The 23,666-nt window shown below is 29.6% G+C and overlaps 2 protein-coding genes across 2 annotated transcripts; both read right to left on the reverse strand.

The window, feature by feature from the left end:
• Positions 1 to 193: 193 nt before the first annotated feature.
• Positions 194 to 3,920, reverse strand: LOC131620598 (auxin response factor 17-like). The gene is made up of 4 exons (XM_058891728.1): positions 3,769 to 3,920; positions 3,622 to 3,680; positions 897 to 1,831; positions 194 to 695 (listed from the first exon to the last, which is right to left on the reverse strand). The coding sequence occupies exons 3-4, from the start codon at positions 1,824 to 1,826 to the stop codon at positions 291 to 293; spliced, it is 1,335 nt and encodes a 444-aa protein (XP_058747711.1). The 5' UTR covers positions 1,827 to 1,831; positions 3,622 to 3,680; positions 3,769 to 3,920; the 3' UTR covers positions 194 to 290.
• A 3,912-nt stretch (positions 3,921 to 7,832) lies between these two features.
• On the reverse strand, positions 7,833 to 8,408 carry LOC131619103 (uncharacterized). The gene has a single exon (XM_058890241.1). It carries the CDS (start codon positions 8,406 to 8,408, stop codon positions 7,833 to 7,835), a length of 576 nt encoding a protein of 191 aa, XP_058746224.1.
• Between the last annotated feature and the right edge of the window lie 15,258 nt (positions 8,409 to 23,666).

Raw genomic sequence — 23,666 nt, forward strand, 5'->3', positions numbered from 1 at the left:
AGACATTTGGAGACAAGATAGCTGAAGTTCTTCTAATCACTACCAATTTCAAAATAGACGACTTGGAATGTGTCGTGTTTTAATGGATGGGCTTGAAAAGGTAACATAAAAATTGTACCAGAATTAATCTTTTCTATGATAATGTGCTATAAGTTTTGGCTACTTTTCTAAATTAGCATTAACAAAATGATAGTATGCTATAAGTTTTGGCGACATTTCTCAATTTAGTATCAACAAAATGATAATGTGCTATAAGTTCTGGCTATCCAAATTTAGCATCAGCATAGAGGTTAAATCCCATCTCCACTGTTGGATTCAGATTCAGTGATCCCATCTCCATCTCCAGTGTTGGATTTAGTGATCCCATCTCCATCTCTAGTGTTGGATTTAGTGATCCCATCTCTAGTGTTGGATTCAGATTCAGTGATCCTATCTCCAGTGTTGGATTCAGGGTTAGGGATCCCATTTCCAGTGTTAGATTCAGGGATCGGGATCACATCTCCAGTGTTAGATTCAGGGATCACATCTTCAGTGTTGGATGAAGTTTCCAGTGTTGGAGCTTTTTTCGAAGGGTTTGATCTGCGAGGGCGAAGTTTGGGTATGCGATGCTTCAATCTTCCCGGAATCGGATCATCGAGTGGTTGGATCTGCCAATGGTTGACCCACGATGCGATGCATTCGCCATCCCAATGAACCTAAAACAGAAAAGGCATTCATATCAAAGCATAACTCTATTTCCTACAGTTCAGCCTCATTGCTACAGGGAATAAAAAACTTATGAACCTAAAGCAGAAAAGGCATTCATATTAAAGAATAATTTTGTTTCCTACAGTTCAGCCTCATTGCTACAGGGAATAAAAAACTGATCAAAGCGCAGGAAAACAAAAATCACATACCTTTGACATTGACCATGTAAGGTCATTTGCTTCGCCAAGAATTTGCAAATAACCGCCTACACAATTACGGCCGGTACCTTGGGGATTTGACTTCTTAACCCTCATGTTTTTAGCAAGTTTCCCCTTTGAGCTAAATGAAACATTCGGATGCACTAAAAACTCTATCCAATGCGGAAAGTATACGACTGTAAACTCCTCTTTAGCTTCTGCACTCCTTGCATGGGATACAATACATCCTTCCAAACTGTAATCTTCTATCATGTAGCCATATTTTCTGGCAGAAGGACAATCTTTCCTTTGGAAGGCAACCGATACTGTTGAGGGATTAGAGTTCTTTTTGAAAATGACAGTATCTCCTAAAGTTAATTTTTTATCTTTAACAAATTTGATCCATCCAGCTCCAAGCCCAAAACAGTCTTTTGCCTTCTGAGAGATATGGGTAAGTTTCCAACGTTTATCGTCAAAATCAATTAGCACAATGTCCTGAGACAACTCTGAGTTTGCTTCATACGAAGGAAAAACACCGTTCTCACCCGAAGTCGATTTTGGCAAATATAAGGCTTTGTTAATGTCATTGTCGGTAAGAGTTTTCACAAAAAAACCATTATCGTCTTCTGCCCTGTCAAAAACATCAAGTGGATTAAGATACTCATCTTCCTCGACAGCTTTCAACCGTATCTTTGCGAATACTTCTTCATATTCAGCATCTGCAAGATATTCGATCGATAAAATTTGACATAGGTAGGCGCTTTTATAGGTGCTTCTTAAGCGATCTTTCAATTCCTGGTCTTCGGATCTCCCAGCATTGTCCGCATCTCCTTCTGGTAAGTAATATACAAGCGCGTTGATCGAGAGATCAAAGGGTATGTTACCAGCGCACTTCATCCATAATTTTTTATCATTGACAGTTAGAGCATGTCTTGACGTCATTGTTCCTGCAAATTGATTACACTTAAGCATATCACTAAAAGTTCGAATATATTTATATGAATAAATAACTGAAATCAACAAATTGCAAAAAAATAAAACAAATGAATTACAAAACTAGAACACAATTCTGAACTGAATGACTGCAATTGAGATGCTTCAAATACAAAATAGGTAAAGTTTAAAGCCATAAAAACAAAACTACAACACCACAGTTCACCGGATCGAAGATTGAAATTAAAGTAAGACTCAAAGAGAGAACAGGTTATACCTGCCCTAACACACACTTACACGTTCTGTTGTCAATTTTCAACTGTCACCGGCAAAGAATACCGTATATAAGAAGTGAATGACATCATATAATAATGTACATGAAACAATTACATTCTTTGAAGTTCAATATGATTAAATGCAAATCAGCTAACTAAAGCAAAACTTTATGTCAACTCAAAACTACATCTGTAGATTCTATACATGTTCTAAACCTAAAATAATTACAAGTAACATATTAGAACACAACATAATTCAGCTACTTATTCAGATTCTTACAACACAAAACAGGTAAAGTTCAAAGCCATACAAACAAAACTACAACATCACAATTCAACGGATCAAAGACGGAAATTAAAGAAAGACTCACATAGAGAAAGAATTATATCTGCCCTAACACATATTCACACGTTCGGTTTAGTATAGGCATTATCCATCTCAACCAATACTCAATATTTGTTCAGCTTGACACATAATCAAAACTAAGTTTCGAAAACACACAATCATGATCATGATCATCTTAGAACACAAAACAGGTAAAGTTCAAAGCCATACAAACAAAACTACAACACCACAATTCAACGGATCGAAGACGGAAATTAAAGACTCACATAGAGAAAGAATTATATCTGCCCTAACACATATTCACATGTTCGGTTTAGTTTAGGCATTATCCATCTCAACCAATACTCAATATTTGTTCAGCTTGACACTTAATCAAATCTAAGTTTCGCAAACACACCATCATGATCATGATCATCTTAGAAAACATAAAATGTAAAGTTCAAAGCCATACAAACAAAACTACAACACCACAATTCAACGGATCGAAGACGGAAATTAAAGAAAGACTCAAAGAGAGAAAGAATTATACTCAATTTACACATACTTACACGTTCGGTTTAGTTTACATTTTTCATCAATACTCAATTTTAGTTCAGCTTGACACATAATCAAATCTAAGTTTCGCAAACACACCATCATGATCATGATCATCTTAGAACACATGAAATGTAAAGTTCAAAGCCATACAAACAAAACTACAACACCACAATTCAAAGGATCGAAGACGGAAATTAAAGACTCACATAGAGAAAAAATTATATCTGCCCTAACACATATTCACATGTTCGGTTTAGTTTAGGCATTATCCATCTCAACCAATACTCAATATTTGTTCAGCTTGACACTTAATCAAATCTAAGTTTCGCAAACACACCATCATGATCATGATCATCTTAGAACACATAAAATGTAAAGTTCAAAGCCATACAAACAAAACTACAACACCACAATTCAACGGATCGAAGACGGAAATTAAAGACTCACATAGAGAAAGAATTATATCTGCCCTAACACATATTCACATGTTCGGTTTAGTTTAGGCATTATCCATCTCAACCAATACTCAATATTTGTTCAGCTTGACACTTAATCAAATCTAAGTTTCGCAAACACATGATCATGATCATCAGCAAAAAACAATAACAATTAGCAAAATAGAAACTGATAGGAAACTGAAGAATACCTGGTACGAAGGTCCAAAATCTAACCCGGCAAGCTTGGACTTCTTAGAGCACAAAACACCTAATGCAAAGACGAATTGAAAAAACGAATTGAAAAGACTAATCCAAAAGACGAATCCAAACGAAGATCGGGAGAGAGGAAATCGAACCTGATATTGATTTCGAAACCTAGAACGATTTCATTCTTTCAACGATTTCTTGAAGCGAAACGCTGAAGCGTTAACGCGAAAGGTTTTTGATATATTCGCTAAAATCTGAATATTTGTTACGGTTAGCATGTTATTGGTCCTTTCATTTTTAATTTTTTTTATTGGGTATAAACTTTAATTAAGTGTATGCGTAAAATCAATTAGTGACCATTTGTTACATGTTTCTAAATTAAGAAGTCCTCAAAACGCAAAACCCTAATAGTTTGAAGTTGGTCCCTCATTTCTCTTCTCCAACAAAACAAATAGTGGTGGTCCCTTAGTTCTAAGGTGCCTGCGAAAGCTATGGTCTCAGGTTGGTCCCTAAATCGGTTAACAATTTGTCTTGGTTGTTGAATTTTTGCATTTGTTAAATTTTTCATCTATTTACATATGTTCCACTTTTGATTTGTCCCACATAGTTTGTCTAACTGCAATTTACGGTTTTGTATTTAGCTTTTAATAAGTAATGTCATATTTACCCTATGAAATACCTGCCTTTTACAAGAAAATGTGGTCATTTAAGGTGTTATTTTATACCAAGGGTCGTTTTATAAAGGATCCAGATCTGAGGTACGATGGGAGAAGTATACGCAGTCAAAGAGCAAGATTCTGATTACTGGTCATACTTTAAAGCAATTGACATACTGAAGGCATTTGACTCAACCTTTAATTGTGATCAAATGAAAATGTGGTGAAAAAATGAAGATAGTATTCTTGAAAATGATTTGAAACCATTTACAAATGATTTTGTTACATTAATGTTATCTACACAAGTTGAGTAGAAAAACTGTGATAGTGAAATATATATGGAGGTAAGACTTTCAACAGGTGAAATGACATACATGGAGAGGCTAATGGGAAACAAAAGGGTCATGATGTTGAGGCAAGTGATTGTGAGAGTGATAAGGACAGTATGAGTGACATACACTTTGATGATAGTGAAGAAGAGAGGATGTACGACTTTGATGAAGACCATTTGGATGAAGGGTTAAAGGGAGAATGTTGAAGCAACTGTTACAATGGAGAATGTTGAATCTAATCCTAGAAGGGAGAATGTTGAAGTGAATGTTGAAGGGAATGTTCCAAGTAAAGCACCTATAAGGTTAACTACTGCAGAGATGGATAGGGAACATGTAATAGAAAAAAAACATATGACATATGAATTTGATAGTGGGACAGAAGAGGAAAATTGTGGGGACAGGCCTGTAGTTGTTAGGTTTAATGAGGAGTAAACACTTACTAAGAATTTCACATTCAAGGTTGGGCTAGAATTCTCATCACTGTCACCGTGTAAGAAGACCATTTTGGAGCATAATATGTTGAATGGTAGAGAGGTAAAGTTTGTAAAGAATGATGGGAGTAGGTGCAAGGTTGTTTGTAAGGAGAATAAGAAGTGTAGCTACACTGTCCTTTGCAGCAGAGTTCTGAGGTCTACAACATTTAGGATTAAATCTTTGTTTCACAAACACAAATGTGGAAGAAAAATTTACAATAAAAATGCGAATGCTGATTGGGTTGCTAGTGTAATTGTAGACAAGTTGAAATACAATTCCAGCATGAGGTTGAATGAGGTGGTAGCTGATATAAGATTGAGATTTTCCACAGAAATAATTGGATGTAGGGTTTTCAAGGTTAGGAAATTAGATAGAGAGATAGAAAAGAGTGCAAGATGGCTGTCAACATATTGCACTACTAGTAACAAACATGTGCGTTCGCACGGGTTCTGGTACGGGACGCGCATTTGTTTCATTTTTTTTTAATAAAAAAATGTCTGATTATCCGTGAAAAAATAATAATTAAAGGTATAATTAATAAAAAAAATATATAGATCACTAACTTTATGTCCCATTAATAATCAATATTTTGATCAATAACTTCATGTTCCGTTTGAGATGTTAATTATTATTATTTTTTAATATTAGATATACATTTTTTTAATATAAATTTTTTTAATTAAAGTTAATAATCATTATTTGGAAAATAAATAATCAACATTAAGTAACTTCATGTCCCGTTAAAAAAACATTTTGATCAGTAACTTCATGTCTCGTTAATAATCAATATAATAATTTCATGTCCCGTTAATAATTAATATTTTGATCAATAACTTTATGTCCCGTTTTAGATTTTTTTTTTAATATTAGAAGTACATTTTTTTAATTAAAATTAATAATTATTATTTGAAAAATAAATAATCAACATTAAGTAACTTCATGTCCCGTTAAAAAAATATTTTGATCAGTAATTTCATGTCTCATTAGTAATCAATATTTTGATCAATAACTTCATGTTCCGTTTCAAATGTACATTTTTTTTTAATATTAGATGTACATTTTTTTAATATAAAATTTTGTTTTTATTTTTAATTATTAACATGATTTTTAACTCTTTTTTACTTCGCAAAGACTTCAGTACTTCAATTTCGCGTGCATTCTCTCCAATGTCATCATTCGCGTCACGTTATAACCTTTATTATATGAATAACATTATAATATAATTTTTTCCAAATAATTGAAGACTGCAAAATTTAATCGAGTCATGTTAGTCCCTCTTTTAGACCTGCTTTCAGAAATTGAGTACTGTGAGGGGTTGAGTTCATTTGCACATGGTCTTCAGAGTCTAAGTTTCCATCAGAAGTTGGGTTCCCTATATGTGACACATTAAAATCTTATCATTCAGAATTTGAGTCCTTATATTCTGATCTTTCATAATCTGAGTCTCAAGCTTCTCTTCATATGTTCCTATCAGAGTCAGAGTCCGGTAAATTCTTTGACTAATGATCCTGCAAACTTGAACATATGGTAGTGTACGTAATTGTTCATTAAATACTTTGTTATCATCAAAGTCTAAGTGATATGGTATAAACCAATTCTCTTCCAACATACCATGTGTATTATTTTCTCCACAACTATTATTTACAAAAGCAAGAAATTATCCTAAATCACCTCAGTAACAAAACTAAATCTTCCTAAAAGATCATTAACAACTAAAACAATAACGACACCTAATACACAATAATACATAACAACAAAAACCATAGTCACCCATACATAAGCCTGATAATAAACTAAACAAAGAAAAGAACGTCGTGGTATCGCGATGATTTATCTACAATTCCTTCATAAATAATTTCAATTCAACAGTCGTAAAATAGGAGTCCAGTCAAAATTTAAAAAAAATCAATTTGAAGAAAAAAACTAAAAGAGGGACTAACATGACTAGATTAAATTTTGTAAGGGATTAAATATAGACTTTTTTTTCTTAGGGACTAATTTGGACTCTTCCTTTTTTGTGAGGGACTAAAATGAGTCTTTATTAGTAGTCCAGTCACGGTTCAAAAGTAGGGAAAAAACCAATTTTAAAAAAAATATTAGTCAAGGGACTAACATGGCTTGGTTAAATTTTGTAAGGGATTTAATAGGGACTTTTTTTTCTTAGGGACTAATCTGACCTCTGCAGTTTTTGTGAGGGACTAAAATGAGACTTCACCATAAAAAATATTATTAATTTCATTTTATAAGCATAAATTTTCTTATATATTATTTTATTTTTAAAATCCATAATTGTAAAAAATATTTATTAAAAATAATCTATTATAAAATCATTTACTTAAATAAGAATTTTGGCTAAGTTTATTCTGTCACAAAAATTATTGGTCTTAAAATCACTTATTACCAAACTCATTAAATGACTATTACAATAGTGAATGATAAAAAAAATTAAAAACAATCATTAATTATTGTCCTCATAAGTTGTAGAAGTTAAAGTAGTAAAAATATTTGAATTTAATTAATTAAAATATTTTGATTGAAAAGGTTGAGTATGAGGTTAGAGAAAATTGTATTGGGAAGATACATAACACTTAATATATTTGTCCAATCACACTTAATATTTTGGTTCATATAGAATTTTTTTTTTGTGTGTAAGCAAGATTCAATAAAACGGAGAACTAAACGTTCTCAATATCCGATTACACAATATAGCGGAAAAAACCGGCCAAAAGGAAATTACAAAACCAATTAGACTTACGATAGGAATAACAACGGATCCTTGTTAAACTCGTAAAAGCTACTAATGGGGTGAGTAATTTCTCCAAAAAAAGACCATTTCCACAACAAAGATTTAATCTTCCACAATGTATTATTCACATCCCAAACTTCGTTCCGAAAGCATATACTGTTCCTACTAATCCAAAGAATCCACATAGTAGCTATCCACACTACACCTAATTTGTTCACTTTCACTTTTTTCTTTTTACAAAAAGAATACCAATCCATGAAACAAGCTTTGCACTCTTCATCCATTACCCTCCAAGGCTTCCCAATCCAAGAAGAGATATCTCTCCACACCACCTCCACACCTTTATATTTCAAAAAAGAGTGATCGCGATTTTCCGGATCAATACCGCAAAAAACACACCTTAAATTATCCGGTGGTAACACTATACCTCTAACCGATAGTAAATCCTTGAAAGGAAGTCTATTCACAAAAAACCTCCAACCAAACGTCTTGATTTTGAAAGGAACATCCATCTTCCAACATAAAGATAAAACTTCATTGAACTTCTCAAAAGGCCCACACGGTATACGCTTCCTAGCCATAAGACTATAGCAAGAAGCCACGGAAAAAATGCCTTCCCCCGAAGCCCTCCACCTAACCTCATCATTCTCTATGCTAGTAGGATCGCCTCCAACAATTGAGCTCCGAAAAAGAGCCAAAGTCGATCTCAAATGTTGGCTATCAATGTGTATCCAAAATACTGCAATTTCCCCATTCCCAATTGCCATTTTTCCAACCACCCATACCCGCCACCGACACCTTTTTCAAAGCCGAGAAGGAGAATAAAGCCGGAAACTCCTCTCTCAAGCACATATTATTCCTCCACTTTGATTCCCAAAAGGGTGTAGAAAACCCATTAACCACTTTAAAAACACACTGATCGGACAAGGAATCATCTCTCTCTAAATCACCAATAGAAATTAAATCTTTCCACCAAAAAGAAGAAGAAGAAGTAGAGGAAGTTAAAGAAGAGGGGTGAAGAGAAGATTGAGATAAAGACATACCTCCACAAAAACAATTCATAGCGATGTCCCCATAGCGAGCTTTCAACAAGTTAATCCAAAGTGAATCACCTCCCTTTAGTATTCTCCACCTCCATTTGTTAAGAAGAGCCATATTAAAATCTGAGATGTTCTTCAAGCCGAGACCACCCCATTCAATCGGAAGACACACATTCTTCCAACTAACCCAATGAATACATCTTTTGTTATCCTCCACTGCCCCTCTCCAAAGAAAATTACTTTGCAAACTAGAAATCTCCTTCACCACCCTAGAAGGCATCTTATAAAAAGACATAGTGAAAATCGCAAGGGATCCAAGAATAGATCTCAATAAAGTCAATCTTCCCCCCCAAACTAAGGAAACGATTCTTCCACCCCGCAAGACGCTTTTTCATCTTCACCAAGAGAGGTAACCAAGAAGCGTACTTCCTTGGATTGCACCCAACATTAATACCAAGAAAAGAAAACGAACTATCTTCCACTATACAAGAAAGCACAAAAGCGGCCGCTTCTAAGAAATTACTCGTCACATTTATCCCTATCAACTTGCTTTTATGGTAATTGATGCCAAGACCCGAAGCCATTTCGAAAGCCTTCAAAACTATTTTAATAGCCCCTACTTGGTTCCAATTCCCTTCTCCTACTATTAAAGTGTCATCCGCGAATTGAAGAATATCCACCGCACACCTCCCATTCATCACCACACCTTTAAACCGGCCAATGTCGACCGATTTCCGCACTAGACCCGAGAGACCTTGTCTAATCACTCTTAATATTTGTACGATTATTTTATATATTATTTTTTCTTTAAAACTTAGTATTAAAAAAAACATGTGAGATTTATATTAAACTTAGTTAAAATATATTCTCATAATTTAAAAAAAAAAACATTTTACTATGCAATACGTTGTTTTATTCCCATAATTTAATCTAACAAAAGAAAAAAAAAAGTTAAGTATCAATATAACAGTATCACGTGAAATTTATTTCTAATAAAGCATATTTACAATATTTTTTCATAAATTATTTCATAATAAATAGACTTTAATGTATTAATATCAAATAATTACTATAATATTACAAATTAACTATATGCTAATTCCATTAATTGAAGCTTACCGTTTTACTATATATTTATAGAAAAAAATAATAATTTTATTATAAAGTAAACTATAATTTTATATCAATATATTGAAGTTCATGTAATTCATTTATACATACCAATTTTTAAATTTATCCTATAAAAAATGTTGAAGTTATTATGAGAGACTTTGATTTGATTTTGTATTAAAAATAGAACTATCTTACTATTCTTTTTACAATATTTTTAAAATTAAACCTTTATTTTCTTTTTAACTTCAAAAATAATATGACAATATATCAATTCATAAAATATTCTTAAAGCACGTTTAAATATGTACGACCCGTGTATTTTTTATATTTACATCAATTATACAAAATGATAATTATTGTAATTATTATTGGATATTATAAATGGTATAAAATAATATTAAGATCTTATCATTCCTTTTAAAATTTAATATTATTAATTATATTTGGACCAAATAATAACTCACTTTTATTCTGTATTTATCAACCGATTATATTTTTAAATGAGATGTTAGTAATCCTTTTGAAAAGAAAATGACATTCATTTTCAAATGGCAAGATGTAGAGGAGCCACACTTTGGTTTACACTTTCTTGTAAGAATAAATTCATTTAAATAGTCTATGTTAATTTATATCTAACCTAACAAAAAGTACTTTTTTATTTGTAATATATATTGCCACCTGGGTCGTTATCCTAATATAAAAAATTGCTTTTTAAGATGTTTTACAAAATCAATACCTTAATTAATACATAGAGAAGATATTTTAATTGTATAGTAAATCAAAATTATAATTTTTTAATAATTATTTGAGAAACTTTATTACTTAATAATTTATAAAATCTCTTAATCTTTTGGTATTATTGAGTAGATTGAAGAAAAAAACTCAAAAAATGAAATATATATGCATGCAATAAATAAATAATTATTATTAATTTATAAAATTAATATTTAAGTCGTCTCTAAAAATTATCAATAGTTTATGTAACTTTTAATAAAAATTAACTTCAAAATAAAAGAGTTAAAAATACTCTTGTAAATATTTACGATCTTAATTATAGAAAAATATCCTATGATAAATTTTTCACTTAGGCAAAGTTTTGTTTTCCCTTCTCAAGGGTCTACACAGTTTATATAGTTTCAATAAAAAACTCTTTCCAACCTTATCTTCATCCCTGCCACCTCACCTTATGTCCGCTCTTTATTGGCCATTTTCAGATTGCCGCTTTTTATTGGCCATTTGTAGATTGCTTTTGAGTATTTGTCTGTTCAAGATCATAAATTAGTACTATAATAGTGAAGATAAAATGTATGATGTGATTTTTGCAGGTTTACACAGTTCTAATGGCAAGTACTGGCCTAATAGTATGTGCAAAGCTACATGTAAAAGAAAATCTAATAGGAATCGAGATAAGATAAAGGAAAAGTAAAAAAATATCATTGCTTCAGTGAACATTATTGCCAAGACATTACTACGTGTTAGAGTGAACACTAACATATGATTTTTTTTACTTTATTACGAATGGAATACAACAAATTTCATTTTACAATAAGTTTCAACTACTGCAATTTCAATAAAATTGATGAATAAAATAAATCATTAGATTATATAAAGCATTATCCATAAAGTAAAAAATTACAATCATTTTAAATATAAAAATTCATATAAATGCATTAATCAATCTTAGTCAAGAAAAAGAGAGAAGCAATATACCTCAAATTATTTTAATCATGTTAATAGCAAACCTAAAACACTGAAATAAATAAAATAAAATTTAAATAGTCATCAATGACGAAATCAAAACTTACAATTTTTGTGTTCTAAAAATGATGTAAATTTTTTAGAGGAACAATGTTGAACAAACCGAGAATAATAACTTTGTAAATTAATATTGATGGAATTAAATTAATGAAATAAAAAATAAAATAAAATAATTTTAAAATAAAATAGAAAGAAAAGAAATATTTATTTGCATATTCTTTAGATTTCTAAGAAAACATTCATAGTTATGTCTCAACAACTTAAAAAAAACATGCAAATAGCAAATGATATGAAAAATAAGCAAATTAAAAGTAGTATTAAATGAAAACATATCTGAAAGTACCATCATGAAATTTTATATAGTCTCATTTTAAATTTGGAAGATTTTGTTCCTCCTAATTATAGATCTGCAAAAATCGATAATATATGAAAATTATATTTTAATCAGGGAGGCTGTGGAAAAAATACCAAGTATATGAACCCAAAGGAAACAAATGAGACAATGATAAAAGATAAAAACTAAAAAATAAAAAATAAAATTAATGATCAAGTGATATGAGATAGAGAAGAAAGGAAAGAAACAATGAAATAATCTACCTTTATTGTTCAGATTGAGGGCATGCTTCTCTTTAATTTGGACCTAAAACATACATGAAAAAAGAAGAAGAAATTTAACAAAAGGTAAATTAACAGATCTATCAAACCCATAAGATTAAACATGTCCTTCTCTTAAAAAGTAACATAAAAAAAAGGAATACGGAAGAAGAAAAAGAGGAATTTTGAGCTGAAGTTGCAAGAAGAATGCTTGATCTGAGGGAGAAGAAAGAAAAAGTAGAAAAATGTTAGATTTCGGTGGAGGAGATTCTTTCGAATGGTCTGGCCATGGTAGAGAGACGGAGGGAGATTTTCGGTGGAGGAGAAATGGAAGATGAGTACAGAAGGTAAGAAGTATTTGGGTGGGATATTGAAGAGAGAGAGATTTGGGTGGGATATTGAAGAGAGAGAGATGAAGTAGCTTTAGTTGTATGAAAAGAACAAATGGTTTGTATGGAAGCAAGGAAAACCAAAAATGCAAGTAAAGTAGGTAGATAGTTGCTAGGTAGTCATTTGATCAAAAATGATGGAAAAAAGATTTGCTGTTTTTGATAAAAAAAAAAAGTAGTTTTGCAGAAAGGTATAGAAGCATAGAAAAAATAGGAATGCAAAAGGCAAATTTTGAAGCCTGCTGAAGAGGCTAGCCACGTGGCAAGTTAAAATGCAAAGAAGGACAAAATTGGTTTTTTAAGAACAATGGATTTTCTTATATGATAGATGACATTCATTTTCAAATGGCAAGATGTAGAGGAGCCACACTTTGGTTTACACTTTCTTGTAAGAATAAATTCATTTAAATAGTCTATGTTAATTTATATCTAACCTAACAAAAAGTACTTTTTTATTTGTAATATATATTGCCACCTGGGTCGTTATCCTAATATAAAAAATTGCTTTTTAAGATGTTTTACAAAATCAATACCTTAATTAATACATAGAGAAGATATTTTAATTGTATAGTAAATCAAAATTATAATTTTTTAATAATTATTTGAGAAACTTTATTACTTAATAATTTATAAAATCTCTTAATCTTTTGGCATTATTGAGTAGATTGAAGAAAAAAACTCAAAAAATGAAATATATATGCATGCAATAAATAAATAATTATTATTAATTTATAAAATTAATATTTAAGTCGTCTCTAAAAATTATCAATAGTTTATGTAACTTTTAATAAAAATTAACTTCAAAATAAAAGAGTTAAAAATACTCTTGTAAATATTTACGATCTTAATTATAGAAAAATATCCTATGATAAATTTTTCACTTAGGCAAAGTTTTGTTTTCCCTTCTCAAGGGTCTACACAGTTTATATAGTTTCAATAAGTATCTGACATGCACCATCATCATTGCTAGCACATTACTACATTGTTGCAGCCTTAGCCTCTTTATAAGATTTTCAATAAAAAACTCTTTCCAACCTTATCTTCATCCCTGCCACCTCACCTTATGTCCGCTCTTTATTGGCCATTTTCAGATTGCCGCTTTTTATTGGCCATTTGTAGATTGCTTTTGAGTATTTGTCTGTTCAAGATCATAAATTAGTACTATAATAGTGAAGATAAAATGTATGATGTGATTTTTGCAGGTTTACACAGTTCTAATGGCAAGTACTGGCCTAATAGTATGTGCAAAGCTACATGTAAAAGAAAATCTAATAGGAATCGAGATAAGATAAAGGAAAAGTAAAAAAATATCATTGCTTCAGTGAACATTATTGCCAAGACATTACTACGTGTTAGAGTGAACACTAACATATGATTTTTTTTACTTTATTACGAATGGAATACAACAAATTTCATTTTACAATAAGTTTCAACTACTGCAATTTCAATAAAATTGATGAATAAAATAAATCATTAGATTATATAAAGCATTATCCATAAAGTAAAAAATTACAATCATTTTAAATATAAAAATTCATATAAATGCATTAATCAATCTTAGTCAAGAAAAAGAGAGAAGCAATATACCTCAAATTATTTTAATCATGTTAATAGCAAACCTAAAACACTGAAATAAATAAAATAAAATTTAAATAGTCATCAATGACGAAATCAAAACTTACAATTTTTGTGTTCTAAAAATGATGTAAATTTTTTAGAGGAACAATGTTGAACAAACCGAGAATAATAACTTTGTAAATTAATATTGATGGAATTAAATTAATGAAATAAAAAATAAAATAAAATAATTTTAAAATAAAATAGAAAGAAAAGAAATATTTATTTGCATATTCTTTAGATTTCTAAGAAAACATTCATAGTTATGTCTCAACAACTTAAAAAAAACATGCAAATAGCAAATGATATGAAAAATAAGCAAATTAAAAGTAGTATTAAATGAAAACATATCTGAAAGTACCATCATGAAATTTTATATAGTCTCATTTTAAATTTGGAAGATTTTGTTCCTCCTAATTATAGATCTGCAAAAATCGATAATATATGAAAATTATATTTTAATCAGGGAGGCTGTGGAAAAAATACCAAGTATATGAACCCAAAGGAAACAAATGAGACAATGATAAAAGATAAAAACTAAAAAATAAAAAATAAAATTAATGATCAAGTGATATGAGATAGAGAAGAAAGGAAAGAAACAATGAAATAATCTACCTTTATTGTTCAGATTGAGGGCATGCTTCTCTTTAATTTGGACCTAAAACATACATGAAAAAAGAAGAAGAAATTTAACAAAAGGTAAATTAACAGATCTATCAAACCCATAAGATTAAACATGTCCTTCTCTTAAAAAGTAACATAAAAAAAAGGAATACGGAAGAAGAAAAAGAGGAATTTTGAGCTGAAGTTGCAAGAAGAATGCTTGATCTGAGGGAGAAGAAAGAAAAAGTAGAAAAATGTTAGATTTCGGTGGAGGAGATTCTTTCGAATGGTCTGGCCATGGTAGAGAGACGGAGGGAGATTTTCGGTGGAGGAGAAATGGAAGATGAGTACAGAAGGTAAGAAGTATTTGGGTGGGATATTGAAGAGAGAGAGATTTGGGTGGGATATTGAAGAGAGAGAGATGAAGTAGCTTTAGTTGTATGAAAAGAACAAATGGTTTGTATGGAAGCAAGGAAAACCAAAAATGCAAGTAAAGTAGGTAGATAGTTGCTAGGTAGTCATTTGATCAAAAATGATGGAAAAAAGATTTGCTGTTTTTGATAAAAAAAAAAAGTAGTTTTGCAGAAAGGTATAGAAGCATAGAAAAAATAGGAATGCAAAAGGCAAATTTTGAAGCCTGCTGAAGAGGCTAGCCACGTGGCAAGTTAAAATGCAAAGAAGGACAAAATTGGTTTTTTAAGAACAATGGATTTTCTTATATGATAGATGACATTCATTTTCAAATGGCAAGATGTAGAGGAGCCACACTTTGGTTTACACTTTCTTGTAAGAATAAATTCATTTAAATAGTCTATGTTAATTTATATCTAACCTAACAAAAAGTACTTTTTTATTTGTAATATATATTGCCACCTGGGTCGTTATCCTAATATAAAAAATTGCTTTTTAAGATGTTTTACAAAATCAATACCTTAATTAATACATAGAGAAGATATTTTAATTGTATAGTAAATCAAAATTATAATTTTTTAATAATTATTTGAGAAACTTTATTACTTAATAATTTATAAAATCTCTTAATCTTTTGGCATTATTGAGTAGATTGAAGAAAAAAACTCAAAAAATGAAATATATATGCATGCAATAAATAAATAATTATTATTAATTTATAAAATTAATATTTAAGTCGTCTCTAAAAATTATCAATAGTTTATGTAACTTTTAATAAAAATTAACTTCAAAATAAAAGAGTTAAAAATACTCTTGTAAATATTTACGATCTTAATTATAGAAAAATATCCTATGATAAATTTTTCACTTAGGCAAAGTTTTGTTTTCCCTTCTCAAGGGTCTACACAGTTTATATAGTTTCAATAAGTATCTGACATGCACCATCATCATTGCTAGCACATTACTACATTGTTGCAGCCTTAGCCTCTTTATAAGATTTTCAATAAAAAACTCTTTCCAACCTTATCTTCATCCCTGCCACCTCACCTTATGTCCGCTCTTTATTGGCCATTTTCAGATTGCCGCTTTTTATTGGCCATTTGTAGATTGCTTTTGAGTATTTGTCTGTTCAAGATCATAAATTAGTACTATAATAGTGAAGATAAAATGTATGATGTGATTTTTGCAGGTTTACACAGTTCTAATGGCAAGTACTGGCCTAATAGTATGTGCAAAGCTACATGTAAAAGAAAATCTAATAGGAATCGAGATAAGATAAAGGAAAAGTAAAAAAATATCATTGCTTCAGTGAACATTATTGCCAAGACATTACTACGTGTTAGAGTGAACACTAACATATGATTTTTTTTACTTTATTACGAATAGAATACAACAAATTTCATTTTACAATAAGTTTCAACTACTGCAATTTCAATAAAATTGATGAATAAAATAAATCATTAGATTATATAAAGCATTATCCATAAAGTAAAAAATTACAATCATTTTAAATATAAAATTCATATAAATGCATTAATCAATCTTAGTCAAGAAAAAGAGAGAAGCAATATACCTCAAATTATTTTAATCATGTTAATAGCAAACCTAAAACACTGAAATAAATAAAATAAAATTTAAATAGTCATCAATGACGAAATCAAAACTTACAATTTTTGTGTTCTAAAAATGATGTAAATTTTTTAGAGGAACAATGTTGAACAAACCGAGAATAATAACTTTGTAAATTAATATTGATGGAATTAAATTAATGAAATAAAAAATAAAATAAAATAATTTTAAAATAAAATAGAAAGAAAAGAAATATTTATTTGCATATTCTTTAGATTTCTAAGAAAACATTCATAGTTATGTCTCAACAACTTAAAAAAAACATGCAAATAGCAAATGATATGAAAAATAAGCAAATTAAAAGTAGTATTAAATGAAAACATATCTGAAAGTACCATCATGAAATTTTATATAGTCTCATTTTAAATTTGGAAGATTTTGTTCCTCCTAATTATAGATCTGCAAAAATCGATAATATATGAAAATTATATTTTAATCAGGGAGGCTGTGGAAAAAATACCAAGTATATGAACCCAAAGGAAACAAATGAGACAATGATAAAAGATAAAAACTAAAAAATAAAAAATAAAATTAATGATCAAGTGATATGAGATAGAGAAGAAAGGAAAGAAACAATGAAATAATCTACCTTTATTGTTCAGATTGAGGGCATGCTTCTCTTTAATTTGGACCTAAAACATACATGAAAAAAGAAGAAGAAATTTAACAAAAGGTAAATTAACAGATCTATCAAACCCATAAGATTAAACATGTCCTTCTCTTAAAAAGTAACATAAAAAAAAGGAATACGGAAGAAGAAAAAGAGGAATTTTGAGCTGAAGTTGCAAGAAGAATGCTTGATCTGAGGGAGAAGAAAGAAAAAGTAGAAAAATGTTAGATTTCGGTGGAGGAGATTCTTTCGAATGGTCTGGCCATGGTAGAGAGACGGAGGGAGATTTTCGGTGGAGGAGAAATGGAAGATGAGTACAGAAGGTAAGAAGTATTTGGGTGGGATATTGAAGAGAGAGAGATTTGGGTGGGATATTGAAGAGAGAGAGATGAAGTAGCTTTAGTTGTATGAAAAGAACAAATGGTTTGTATGGAAGCAAGGAAAACCAAAAATGCAAGTAAAGTAGGTAGATAGTTGCTAGGTAGTCATTTGATCAAAAATGATGGAAAAAAGATTTGCTGTTTTTGATAAAAAAAAAAAAAAGTAGTTTTGCAGAAAGGTATAGAAGCATAGAAAAAATAGGAATGCAAAAGGCAAATTTTGAAGCCTGCTGAAGAGGCTAGCCACGTGGCAAGTTAAAATGCAAAGAAGGACAAAATTGGTTTTTTAAGAACAATAGATTTTCTTATATGATAGATATGCAGGTAGATTATGAGATTTAACGTGAGAGATATGAAATTTTTTGTAGGATCAATTTTTAAAGAAATTTTTTACAAGGAATAAAAATGAAAATGACCATATTTATAGGGATCAATAACATATTTAACCCTATTAATTATTTTCATTTTATACTTAATAATTTATTAATATCTATCATTAATTTTAAATTTTTGAAAATTAATAGATTAGATTGAAAATATAATTTATTTTAACACATACTTATGAGAATTAATAGATTATAAAATATTTGAAAAAACTAAAAGACATATTACGAACAAAAAGAAGTTCTTTCAAATATTTCAAGTACAAGACGTATTTGAAAGACTACAAAACGTTATTACACTAATCTATTTCTAACCACGTTAAAATAACAAAATTGAACAACACGACACCGAAAAAGAAGCTAACTGATATATATTCGATATACATTCCACTCAATTATTATTTATTTTAGAAAAAAAATATAACTTTAGTCAGAAAAATATTAATAAAATAGTCTATAATATTAAAAATCTTATATTAATAAAAATATTTAATAATATTAAAATATGCGTATACAGTTTAGTCAACTAATTAATTATAAAAAAAAAGTAAATAATAATAAATAATAAATAATATTAAAATAAAGTGGGAATAATATTAACTATAATAATATCTCAGTTAGAAATAATATTAATTATAGTAATAATAATTATTATAGAAAATAGTAATAGTTATAGTAATAATATTTATATTTATAATTAAGGTTTTTCCAACTAAACTAATGTTGTTGTTGCAAATATATTTTATATTGACGTATTTTATAATATTGAGTCTAAATTGCAAGCTGCAAAGGTTACTTATAAGCAGCGAGGAAAATGTTGATTTATCAGCGGTAAGTAAACAAGCAATCATTTAATTATGCTTTTTTTTTTTTTTTTAAGTTAATACCGTTTATATTGTTAATCTTCTCTTTATTATTATTATTTTTTTTTTTTCTTTGGATCTTCTCTTTATTTTCTTATGTAGCATTTGATATCCGCGTGTGAAGAGAATGAATCTGATTTTAATGGTGACTTAACTCCAGTTAAAGTGAATTTATTAATTTCAAGGAATGTCGATGTTGATTTTATATAATATACATTTTTATTCAATTAATGATAAAATCATATAATACATAAATTCTTATTTTCTGTTAAAATTATTAAAAATTATTACTTTTTATTTTTATAAGATATATATGTTTGCTTATTTACATAATTATATTTCTTACTTCGATTTCATTTAAAGTTATACATTATTTTATACATAATAATATACATTATTTTATATTGTTAAGATGACTTGAACATTTTAATTTAATTTTACTTTTATAAATAAAAAATATTTGTCATAAAACTTCCAAACAGTATTCAACCGATTCTCAAATTCATATATAATTTTAAATTGTATGAAAAGACTTCTTTATCTTAGAGATTTTTCTTTCCAACGACGCTCTTAATTTTCCAACTTTTAATTTCTATGCGAGAAAGACTTTTTTAGATGACAGGACAAAAAATAATTTAGAGGAGCCATGCACGTTGTTGGTGCAAACGTTTGAAGATGACCAAGAAGATGAATGAAGAGAAAGAAGAGAGAAAATTGAGTAATAAACTTTCAGTTACAATTTTTTTACACTCTCAAAAATGAGTTCTCTATTAAACTGGAACTTAGGCTATGTTTGCGAGTTTGGAGGAGGGGAGAGAGAAAGACTTCCGAAAATGACAACTTTAAAAAATAGAAATATATTTAACATTTTTTGGAAAAAAACGATTTAGTTTAGAATGATAAAAGAGTCGTTATCATTACTAAATTAATAATTTTCAGAACACTATAACAACCTAAAAGATATTTGAAAATTTTATGTAAGTCCTCCAAAACCATCCTTTAATACAATTTTTGAGTTCCCCCATTTTAGGGAGTTTTTGTTGTTATTAATAAAATCAAACCCTCTAAAACCCTCATACTCAAAATCTTTCTATTCTTTTCACTCAATCCTTTCTATTTTCCAAAGTTTTTCCGTCTCTTCCCCTTCAAACTCGCAAACAAAGCAAGTTCAATATTTATACTAACAAACTTAAATGCAACTCAAATTTAAAATGAAATGCAAATTATTGAAACTGTGTGACTTGTAGGATGATATGTCTCCAACTTGTAGGATGATATGTCTCCCACATTCACCTCTAAGTTAGAAATATTTCTCTTTTGCTTAACTTACATTACATATTCTTTGAGTATATCTTTCTTATGTTCAAGTGAAAACTATGCATTAAAAATGCGCCTAGATTAAAATAATTAAACAATATATATAGTTAATAAGTGTGGCTATCCATTTTAGTTCATAGAAGCCATATGGGAGAAATATTTTCTTATGTTATAATCTATTGTAAATCTTGGTATGATGTTAACTTGGAGTTAAAATTGGAATTGTTTATTGACATCAAATGGACAATAAATGAGCAAAAGTAAGAACTAGTATGAAAATGAATTTGAAAGGATTCATTTTAGTCTCACATAGGAGGGAATACAAATTTAAATACTTAAATACAATTTTTTAAAATGAAAAATGAATATCTAACCTACTTCTCATTGCATTTGATGATGCGGGAAAGAGAATAAAAGGGAACAAGAATCAGTACCAAACAGATAGTAATCCGTGAATAAGATAAGCAAAAGAAACCCAGATATATGCGTGCAAGCTAGCATCAAGCAACAAAACGTGTCAAATATCTAGTAGACGGCATATCATCAACAAAGCGCAATGACAGCACGAAAATAAACCGCGCGTTGGAATCAGAGTGTGTGGCAACACGTTCGAGTCATACACCTGTAAAAGAAGTCATAATACAGACATGCAACAAACAAGTATATATGCCACGTCTCAACGGGTGAGACGAGAGAATCGGAATAAAGAGAACATCGCCGTGTTCCGCAAATAAAGAGGAACACGGAGCAAAGCGCATCAATCGGAAATCTCACTTAATGTCCCTTGCACAAACTAGCACACATAATTAAAAATAAAAGAAACGCAACCGAAGTTGCACAATTGCATTAGGAGACAAAATAGAAACAAATGATGGAAAAAGAAATTCAAAACGCGCAATGGAAACGCAAAATAGGGTATGGGACAACAATGATGCACAACAGTAACACATACATAATATCAAACCAAATGCATACAAAACGTTAAATGAACATATTAAATTACAAAACAAACATGGACTAGGATCCGAATCAAGCACACTAAAAGGAAATAGCACACAATTAACCAAGCTACCAAGCATACAAATCGAACAAAAGTCTAAACACAAGACACAAGATAATCAGACTAAAAAATGCGAAATCAGAAAATAAGCGTAAAAAATTACCGGCTCAGAATTGAACAAAAATCGCATGGTTGAACGGAACCGTGCCAATGGACTTAAAAACGTATTCGGTTTGAATTAATTCCGCCCAGAAGTGGGACTTTTTGGCCGATTTCGTCGGGTGGCAGTAGTGAAACAGTAGGAAAAATTACTCCTAAAATCATCTAAAAAGTTCACCAATGGCTCTGGAATCATCAACATACTCAAGTTACATTAATCACTTTCTCAAAAACTCATCACAATTAAGAAATTAAGGCATTTTCAAGTTAAGCGACACAAAAACGTTACTCATGAAACCAAGCAATTACACAACAATTATGAACACTATTCGACATTGATTATCATTTGTCAACAATTATTAGACCACAATTATGTTCATTCAACAATCTAATTCAAGCAACAAAGCACTTCACCACTTTTGAATCAATTAACAACGACAAGCATCAACAACAAGCAATTTACATTTCATTCTATAAGTCACACAGTTTTAATAATTTACATTTCCTTTTAAATTTGAGTTGCATTTAAGTTTGGTAGTATAAATATTGAACTTTAACTTTGTTTGCGAGTTTGGAGGGGAAGAGAGGAAAAAACTTTAGAAAATAGGAAGGATTAAATGAAAAGAATAGAAAGATTTTGAGTAGGAGGGTTTAATTTTATTAATAACACTAAAAACCCCCTAAAATAGAAGAACTCAAAATTATATCGAAGGATTTGGGGGATTTTGAAGGGTTTACATAAAATTTCAAATATCTTTTATATTATTATAGTATTCTAAAAATTATTAATTTAATATTAATAATGACTCTTTTATCATTCTAAACAAAATTATTTTTTAATAAAATATCAAATATTAAAATATTTTTAAATTTTTCGTTTTCGGAAGCCTTCTCCTCCCCTAGAGCCGGCAAATCAGAACTTACTATCCGGGCGGTCCGAAAGCCCGTAAAATATTCCAGGCTTGAACAAAAATATTTGAGCCCGTTTATTATCCAGACTTTTAAGCTCGGCCCGTTAAAAGCCCAAGCCCGTCATGGGCTAGCCCGACAAGGTTGCAGATAGTCAGCTTATTTAATTTAATTTTTTAAACATATATTTTAACATACTTAATGTCGTTAATTTTTTAAATACACTCACACCAATCTCAATTAAAGAATTAATTTATATAGATACAATATCCATTTGATTACCTTTAAGTATTAAGTTAATTCTTTTCTATATTTTATAATTAATAAATTATGGTTTACAAATTAATTTTATTGAAGTTTAATTTTTAAATTAAATAGGGTGAGCATTTCTTTATATTTGAATCTTAATTATTTGATTGAAATGGTATATTTATATGATGGTTTATTTTAGATATTATGTAAGTAGTTAAAATATATTATTTTTAATACTCAATATATATATATATATATTAGTTTTTAGGGTTAATAGTGATTTACCTCCTGCAATATAGGTGTGTTTTGATTTACCTTCTTTAATTTGGTTTTAAATACCTCTTTAATTTTGGCGTATCCCCTAAACTTGTAAAAACTAGGGTGGTAAATTAATTTTTTTTTACCAAAGTAATTTTGCCATTTGGGAGGCAAAAGACTTAGAATTTTAATGTTTCAAGGAAATTTTTAATTTTTTTTAAATGGAGTAAATCAAAACACACCTATATTGCATGGGGCAAATGACCATTAACCCTAGTTTTTATTATATGGTATATCAATTTTTTAATTTAAAAAATAAGTATTAAATATAATCCGGGTCGGCCCGAATAACCGAAACCCGTGAAGGGTCGGGCTTGGACAACTTAATTTTAGTTCGTTTAAATTTCAAGCTTTAAACTCGGCCCGTCAAAAGTCCGAGCCCATCATGGATCGGTCCAAAGTGGACAGAGTAGCCCGAATTGCCAGCGCTACCCTCCCCTCCAAACTCGCATACATATATTTTACACTATTTTCTTTTTTTTCTTTCTAAACAA

This window comes from Vicia villosa, linkage group LG7 (assembly GCF_029867415.1).
Source record: "Vicia villosa cultivar HV-30 ecotype Madison, WI linkage group LG7, Vvil1.0, whole genome shotgun sequence".
NCBI classification, from domain to species: Eukaryota; Viridiplantae; Streptophyta; class Magnoliopsida; order Fabales; family Fabaceae; genus Vicia; species Vicia villosa.